The sequence below is a fragment of the Penaeus monodon genome, chromosome 14 (genome assembly GCF_015228065.2).
Source record: "Penaeus monodon isolate SGIC_2016 chromosome 14, NSTDA_Pmon_1, whole genome shotgun sequence".
NCBI lineage: Eukaryota > Metazoa > Arthropoda > Malacostraca > Decapoda > Penaeidae > Penaeus > Penaeus monodon.
The window spans coordinates 34,517,630-34,527,528 of NC_051399.1; the positions used below are offsets into that span (position 1 = coordinate 34,517,630).

Here is a 9,899-nt window from a genome sequence, read left to right on the forward strand (position 1 = left end):
TATAAAAAAAAAAAAAAAATTTTTTTTTTTTTTTTTTTTTTTTTTTTTTTTTTTTTTTTTTTTTTTTTTTTAGTATATATTTTTAAAAACATATATATTATATAATTTAATTTTAAGAAAATTATTTTTTGGTTTATATATATGTTATATATATTTTATATAAATTATTTTTTATTTTTTTTTTTTTTTTTTTAAAAAAAAAAAAAAAAAAAAATTTTAAATAAATGAATATATATTTAATTATTAAAATTAAAAATTTATAAATTATAATTTTATAATTAAAATATAATATATATATATATTAATAATATTATAAAAATCAAGAAATAATAATTTTAAATATATAATAAATATAATTAAAAAATATATAAATTAAAATATAAACAAATACACATGAATAATATATATTATATATATATTATAATATATATATATATATATAATATTATATATATATATATATATTTTACGTTTTATATATATTATAATATATATATATATTATATATATATATAATATATTATATAAAATTATAAAATATATATATATATAAAATATATATATACATATATAATAATAATATATACATATAAAATATATACATATACAATAATTTTATATATTATATATATATTATATCTATATATATATATATATATATATATATATATATATATATACATATATACATATAAAATTTATATAATATATATATTTTAATATAATATATATATATATTACATATATACATATTTTACATATATATATATATATATATATATATATATATATATATATATATATAAAAAATATATATATATATATACATATACACATATATTATTATATAAAATATATATATATATATATATATATATATATATATATTATATATAAAATATATATATATATATATAAAATGTTTGTGTGTGTGTGTGTTTTTATTGTTATTTAATCATTATTATTATCATCATCATTATCATAATTAGTCTTGTAGCAATAATAATAGTAATAGAAATAAAAACATTTCTTCTAAAAGTTAAAAAAATGGGGTGAATATGTAGGTCAGGTGATTCCTAGTGGTTGACTTCTTAATGACTTATCCCAATGTCTGTGGGTTTGTGTACTGTCCCCCTGAGATTTTAGTGAGTTTTGTTAAATAGAGATGGCTCCACGTGTGCTCAGCCACCAAGGAGTCTATCAGTTGGCCTAGTGACCATGTCTGATTTCCCTATTCCTTGAATTTGCTGGAAATTATGTTTTTCTTTCTATTACTATTAATATTGATACTGTTATCATTCTTATTGATAAACTGTATTCATGTTGACAAAGGTATACCTTTGTCAACATGAATACAGTTTATCAAAAGGTATGAATGAGAATGAATATCTTCATAATACAAGAGATGTACATCTCTTGTATTGTGAAGATATTAATTTTCATTCATACCTTTTATACATTCTTATTGATATTATAATTATTGAATTGTTATTAAAATATTAATAACATCAAAGACAATAAAATAATACAAATGAAGCTTTCAAAAAATCAAGGAAAAGGGTAAAAAGGTGAGATAGGTAAGATTAATAGCGGACTTCTTGGTGACTAAACACTTGTAAAGCCACCTGTGTGTAAAGACAATAGATAAACTTTTATTACAATGGGCATGGCATTGTAGTCTTGCCACCCGCAGTAACTGGGTTAATGCTCCTAGAGTATCTATGTGCAAATAAAATTATTAAAATTAAACCACAGTAGACAGTACATTCATACATACACTGGAGATTTAAGTGGAGAATGACATTCTGTAAAATGCTCTAATTATAGAGCTTAAACTTTAATACCCACATTATGTGAAGCATCAGGCATAAAATAAATCTGAATCTATGAAAGGTAAGGCTATTGTAAAATTAACATACATTGTTAATTTATCAATTGCAGATGGAACATGATGATGCCTTTGAAAATATCATGAATGGTGTCATGGGAGACTTGACTGCTAATGTTAAAACCATTGACAAACTGTCATTAGACTTGCAAGCAAAAGAAGAAGGTATAGTGATCAGTAATATGTGTTTCATTAGCATTCAAATTTCAAAAGATAAAATAGCATTCTGTTTTCATATACCTTGTCAGTTAGAATACCCTTCAGTATTATCAGATATAGTTAAAGAAAATTATAAGATAGTGTTTATTCAGACTGATCTTCAACTAAATAATAAATTCTTGAAAAAAATGCATGTAATATTTTATTAATTTACTGGAGGAAGAAATATGACTTACAAGAAAGCATAATAATTATTTCTGAGAATTTTTTCAGTAATGTTTTGTGATTCAATTTTCAGAGGTTAAAAAAGCTGTAGACTTGGTAGCAAAAAGTGTGAAGATGAAGGAAGACTTTGAAAAGATAGTATATGGAAAGTGTGCCAACATTATCAATATGAAGAAACTAAGGATGCGTCAGCTTACTAGTCAGTCATTGACAGCAGGTATGGGAACAGTAGTAAAGGAATGTGAGCTAATCTCAAAAGAGGCAGTCTGCATGTTCCACAAAAACTTTGTAGCAACAGAAAATTATTACATACCCTTCCTTTTTACAGGATACTATTGCTAGGCTATTTCAATAGTCTTCTCTTTTTCTCTATCTTTTCCTTTTCTTCTTTTCCATATGTTTCATGTTCCATTTCCTTTATCTTTAACCTGTTTTCCATTACTTTCTTTTTTATTTGTTATTATTATTATTTTATTTTATTTATTTATTATTTTATTTTTTTTTTTTTCCAGTTTTCTACTGAACAGTATCATATCTCAGTATTTGACATTTTTTCTAAGTATTTATTGTGTAATTAAAGTATACAAACAGGTCATAGTACTGTACATATAGACAAGACAATTTTTTCTTCCTTTTTTTTTCTGTTTCAAGAATTACTTCACCTCTAAACTATATATTTTTTCTTTCTTTCTTTTTCAGCAAAGGCAAATGGGCACAACTCCGGTCACTCAAGTACAGCAAGGATTCTCCTTCCAAGCGAGTAAAGCCAACAGCAGTGATAGTGAATGCTCAAAATCCGACACTGAGTAGATGACCCAGATGGGATGGACAAAAGATGAAGAGAACCTTAGAAGCATATCCCAAAGAAGCATGGAAGAAATGGCAATACATTGACGGAAAAGAAGTTGTGGCATCGAAACGAGTCATTGATTCACAGGATGATCTTTTCAATGATAGCCTTGAGGCAGAAATTTTATCCCACCTCAGGGAGTGACAAAAAAAGAAAGACTAAAGATGAGAAAGGCATTCACCCCAAAAACTAGTGCATCCCAGATCAAAAATTCTGAAAAGGAAGCAGCTAAAAAAGAGGACACAGGATGAGAAAAAATTAATTCTAGCACATCGTTTCAAACAGATTCACAAAATTCAATTCTTTATGAGCTCTTTTAATATTGTTTTTTTTTTTTTTAATGATTGAATGAGGCATGAAAAAAAACACATGATACAATAGTGATAATTTTACCTTTTATATTTCTGGATTGTATGGATCCTTTGTATTTTTGGGTGTATTTTATATTTAGATATTTTATTGGCCTTTAATATTCAGTGAAGTTTTATTTTTTGAGTCTTTTTTAAATTTTGTACCTTAAAGTTTACCTTGGCTCAATGTACAAATAGGTTCTGTATAGGAATCAGATTTATATATTTTTTACCATAATAAAGTATTCTCACAGAAAATTTGTGTTTATCATTTTGGACTTTATAAAAAAAAAAAAAAAAAAGCATGAAAGAGTTCACACTCTGCCAATGAATCAGAAAAACCAGTTTCAAAATACATACGTGTAACACAAACTTATTAACAAAAAATCCTTATAGATTTATTTTTTATGATGGGTCCCCAAATTTTTCCCCTTGATTCTAGTTTACCAAAATCAAATAAAATGGTCATTGAGCCATTACTAACCTCCGTGTTTTAGACATCATGTAATGGTTAAAGGTTAAAAAGCAAAATAAATGTGCTAATCATCAAAGGTAGCATGTCATGGGGGGGTTTTAGGAGACGGGGACTGAGGCCTAATGTAGGGGATAATCTGTACTTTGGTTGTCAGCCCTTGCCTCAACTAATTTTGCATGGTCTTTTCTTCTTTTCTTTTCCTTTTTTTCATCCCCTTGTTCTGTCCACTTATCCGAATTGTTAAACTAATTTTCACCCTTTTTGCCATTATACATTATCATAATGCTTCCTACTGCCTTAACTCCTCCTTTTAATAACCTTTACCTAATGCTATGCCCCATTAGCTCCTCCTTTCTACCCTTTTCACTACCATACTACCTTCTAGTACTGTTCAAACTGTAACTTGACCCTAATCATTAACTCATTCCTAACCCTTTTCTCTACTCTACTTTACCATAGTACCATATGATCTTTGATGTCATTGAGCACTTCCTTACAAGGGGGCTTTGCCCTCAAGTCTCATGCTATCACTATATTTTGAATACACTGCTAATGATATTAGATGTTGATGCAGCAGAAATTTTTCAGTAAAATAAAATCAAGTCGTACTGGAGTAGGATGGTAATGGAAATTTATTGGAAAAATGTGAACAGGTCAACAAAATGTGTGGAACTGAAAGATGAACATTACATTTGGGGTGGATCAGAACATGAAATAGGATAGGAGTAAGTAGGGCAGGTGCGGCCATATGCAAGTGGGCAAGATCCGTCTTCCAATATCTGTTTTGATGAAATGGGGCTGACCAAGAGGAGACAGTTTTACAAGTATGTAATTTATTAGTGAGAAGACTTGACCAGAGAGATTGCCAACAAGCATACAGGAAGGTCTTAAAGGGGGATATTAATCTGAGGATGGAATATGTGAGAAATGGGGTTGGAGTGAATTGGACATAGCAGCACAATGTGCTAGCAAGGTCTGTATAAGGACTAATCTATTTTTTTTCATTATTTTCACAAGCTTACAAATAGTACCCTTTTTCCTAAGACCCACCCTCCATCTAGACTGAACAGAGCAAATAGATAAAAATGATGAACTCCATCACAGGATCTCCAATTTGATCTGGATCATCATTTTTATGATGTTCTTAAAAGCGTACGCCAGATTTTAACCTTCTCCCCCTTAATGTAAAGTTTGTATGCTCATGAAAATAATGAAAAAAATGGATAGCCCCCAAGATATACTTATATAGACTTTGCATGCTAGAGTATCTGTCTGTTCATTTTGGGGGGGTTTTGACATGGTGGGCACTGAGCAGAGATATCAAGTAAGTCTTCTAAAAAAAAAAAAAAAAAAAAAAAAAAACAAAAAAAAAATATATTAATTTATATTATATATTTAAATATATATAATATATATATAATATATTTATAATATATATTAAAATATAAATATTATATAATTTTTATATTATATATATAATATTATTAATATATTTTTATATATAAACATATATTATAAATTTTTATTTATATATATATATATATATATTATAATATTTATAGTATATATAATATATATAAAATATATATATATATAATAAAATATATATATATTATATATTTTATATTTTTATATATAATTTTAATATATATATATATAATTATATATATATATATATATATATATATATTTTATATTTTATATAAAATATTATATATATATATATATATATATATAATATATATATATATATTATATATTATATATATATATATATTATATATAAATATATATATATATATATATATATATATATATTTTATTTTATATATAAAGGCCGCGGTGGCCGAATGGTTAGAGGTCGGACTCAAGACTGTCACGACGGCAATTTGAATTCGAGGGTTCGAGTCACCGACCGCCGCGTTGTTCCCTTGGGCAAGGAATTCACCTTGATTCCCTACCTAGCCACTGGGTGGCCAAGCCAGCCCAAGTCAATTTGCTGGTCCCAAGCCCGGATAAACAGAGAGAATGATTACCTAAAAGGTACCCCGGGCCCACTCTCCGTGGAAAGAAACTGGGGACCCACCACGTACCCCACTCCAAGAGCATCACAACATGAAAACTACAATTAAGTATCATGCTGTGACCACGGCGGCTCAGACATGAACCTACCGTTAAAGAAGAATATATATATATATATATATCTCTTATTTTAACGGTAGGTTAATGTCTGAGCCGCCGTGGTCCCCGCAGATATTTAAATTTGTAGTTTTCATGTTGTGATGCTCTTGGAGTGAGTACGTGGTAGGGTCCCAGTTTCTTTCCACGGAGAGTCCCGGGTGGTACCTTTTAGGTAATCATTCTCTCTGTTTATCCGGGTTTGGGCCCCAGCACTTGACTTGGGCTGGCTTGGCCACCAGGGGCTAGGTAGGCCAATCAGGTGAAGTTCCTTGCCCAAAGGGGAAAAACGCGGCGGCGGTGACTCGAACCCTCGAATTCAAATTGCCGTCGTGACAGTCTTGAGTCGCGCTTCTAACCCTTCGGCCACCGCGGCCTTAATAATATAATATATATTATATATATATATATAATATATATATAAAAGATATATATATTATATATAAAATATAATAATATATATATTTATATTATATATAGATATATATTAATAATATATTATATTATATATAATAATATATATATATAATATATATATATATATATATATATATATATATAATAATATATATATATATATAATATATATATTAATAATATATTTTATATAATATATATATATATATATATAGATATATATATAATTTTATTATACATATAATTAATAAATATAATATATATATATATAAATAAAATTTATAATATATATATATAATTATATATATAATATAATTTATATAGATATTTATATTTATTATATATTATAAAAAAATTATTTTAAATATATTATTTTTATTATAAACCTACATAAATATATAATATGTTATTTATTATATTTATATATATTTTATTTGTATTATTTATTTTATAATATATATTATATTAAAGATATATATTAATCTAAATTAAATTAAAAATATATATAATTATATTATATAATTAATAAATTTTTTTTTTTTTTTTTTTTTTTTTTTTTTTTTTTTAAAAAAATTTATTGATTATTCTGTCAGTGCCAGGGCCTGTCAGAACCCCCAAAAACAGATACTCTAGATAAATTTTAAAAATCTTGGGGCATTCCCTTTTTCATTATTTGCTTGAGCATAAAATTTACATTAAGGGGAAAGGTTAAATTGGTACGCTTTTAAAAAATTAAAAAATGATGTCCCATCAAATTGGAGACCTGTGATTTTGGAGTTCCATTCATTTTTACTATTTCCGTTAGTCCCTTTGGGATGTTCTGGAAAATATTTTGTAAGCTTTAAATAATGAAAAAAATGTTGTCCCTATACAGCCCTTCTAGCAAATTGGCGCTATGCCAATTCAAACCCCCCCCAATTCTCACATATTTCCATTAATTATATCCCCTTAAGATTTTGGTAGTTGTTGCAATCCTTTGGTAAGTTCCACTTAATACAAATATTGTAAATGTCTCTCGGTAGCACATTTATTCAAAAAAGAATTAAGAGGATCTTGCCACATTGCATATTGCCCGGAAAACAAAATACTATTAGCTGACAAACCCCAAATGTAAAATGCTATACTTTAGTTCAAATTTTGTTGTGTTAATTTTTCCAATAATTTCCATTACCATTTACCCGTAGACTTGATTTATTTACTGAAAAAATTTGGCAAACAAATAATCATAGCATGTATTAAATTATGTAAAGAGATTAGGGCAAAGCCCTTAAGATATGCTAATGAATCAAAGACATATGTTATATGGTAAGTAGAGTAGAGAAAAGGTTGGATGATTAATATAGGCAAGAAAGTTAAAGTACTAGAATAGTTGTAGTGAAAAGGTAGAAAAGAGCTAATGGCCTTGCATTAGGTAAAGGTTTTAAAAGAGGGTGACTTTAGGGGGGGAGAAGCATTATGTTAATTTAACAAAAATGAAATGTTTAAAAATCCCGGAATAAGGTAAGGAACAAAGGGGGTTTGAAAAAAAGGAAAAGAAAAGAAGAAAAGACCATGCAAAATTAGTTGAGGCAAGGGCTGACAACCAAAGTACAGATTATCCCCTACATTAGGCCTCAGTCCCCGTCTCCTAAAACCCCCCCATGACATGCTACCTTTGATGATTAGCACATTTATTTTGCTTTTTAACCTTTAACCATTACATGATGTCTAAAACACGGAGGTTAGTAATGGCTCAATGACCATTTTATTTGATTTTGGTAAACTAGAATCAAGGGGATAAATGTGACCCATCATAAAAAATCAATCTATAAGGATTTTTTGTTAATAAGTTGTGTTACACGTATGTATTTTGAAACTGGATTTCTGATTCATTGGCAGAGTGTGAACTCTTTCATGCTTTTTTTTTTTTTTTTTTATAAAGTCCTAATGATAAACACAAAGTTCTGTGAGAATACTTTATTATGTACAAAATATATATAAATCTGATTCCTATACAGAACCTATTTGTATATGTGAGCCAAGGTAAACTTTAACGTACACAATTAAAAAGACTCAATAAATACAACATTCACTGAATATTAAAGGCCAATAAAATATCTAAATATAAAAATACATCCAAAATACAAAGGATCCATACAGTCCAGGAAATATAAAAGGTAAAATTATCACTATTGTATCATGTGTTTTTTTCATGCCTCATTCAATCATTAAAAAAAAAAAAAAACAATATTAAAAGAGCTCATCAAGAATTGAATTTTGTGAATCTGTTTGAAACGATGTGCTAGAATTAGATTTTTTCTCATCCTGTGTCTCTTTTTTAGCTGCTTCCTTTTCAGAAGTGTTTTTGATCTGGGATGCACTAGTTCTTGGGTGAATGCCTTTCTCATCTTTAGTCTTTCTCTTTTTGTCACTCCCTGAGGTGGGATACAATTCTGCCTCAAGGCTATCATTCAAAAGATCATCCTGTGAATCAATGACTCGTTTCGATGCCACAGACTTCTTTTCCGTCAATGTATTGCCATTTCTTCCATGCTTCTTTGGGGATATGCTTCTAAGGTTCTCTTCATCTGTGTCCATGCCATCTGGGTCATCTACATCAGTGTCGGAGTTGTAGCATTCACTATCACTGCTGTTGGCTTTACTCGCTTTGGAAGGAGAATCACTTGCTGTGTCTTGAGTGACCGGAGTTGTGTCATTTGCCTTTGCTGAAAAAGAAAGAAAGAAAAAATATATAGTTTAGAGGTGAAGTAATTCTTGAAACAGAAAAAAAAGGAAGAAAAAATTGTCTTGTCTATATGTACAGTACTATGACCTGTTTGTATACTTTAATTACACAATAAATACTTAGAAAAAATGTCAAATACTGAGATATAATACTGTTCAGTAGAAAACTGGAAAAAAAAAATAAATAAAAATAAATAAATAAATAAAATAAAATAATAATAATAACAAATAAAAAAGAAAGTAATGGGAAAACAGGTTAAAGATAAAGGAAATGGAAACATGAAAACATATGGGAAAAGAAGAAAAGGAAAAGATAGAGAAAAAGAGAAGAAGACTATTGAAATAGCCTAGCAATAGTATCCTGTAAAAAGGAAGGGTATGTAATAATTTTCTGTTGCTACAAAGTTTTTGTGGAACATGCAGACTGCCTCTTTTGAGATTAGCTCACATTCCTTTACTACTGTTCCCATACCTGCTGTCAATGACTGACTAGTAAGCTGACGCATCCTTAGTTTCTTCATATTGATAATGTTGGCACACTTTCCATATACTGTCTTTTCAAAGTCTTCCTTCATCTTCACACTTTTTGCTACCAAGTCTACAGCTTTTTTAACCTCTGAAAATTCCCTCGAA

At 27.8% G+C, this 9,899-nt stretch overlaps 1 protein-coding gene and 1 pseudogene across 1 annotated transcript in view; one reads left to right on the top strand and one right to left on the bottom strand.

Moving 5' to 3' along the window:
• Positions 1-1,517: 1,517 nt before the first annotated feature.
• On the top strand, positions 1,518-3,481 carry LOC119581265 (annotated as a pseudogene).
• A 5,001-nt stretch (positions 3,482-8,482) lies between these two features.
• The window catches only part of LOC119580685, a 36,973-nt gene continuing 35,556 nt past the window's right edge, over positions 8,483-9,899 (bottom strand). Inside the window, exons 3-4 of the mRNA XM_037928782.1 lie at positions 9,739-9,882; positions 8,483-9,247 (exon numbers count right to left, since the gene is read on the bottom strand). Of these exons, the coding sequence (XP_037784710.1) occupies positions 8,772-9,247; positions 9,739-9,882 (620 nt within the window). The 3' untranslated portion in view covers positions 8,483-8,771. The remainder of the gene's footprint in view (positions 9,248-9,738; positions 9,883-9,899) is intronic.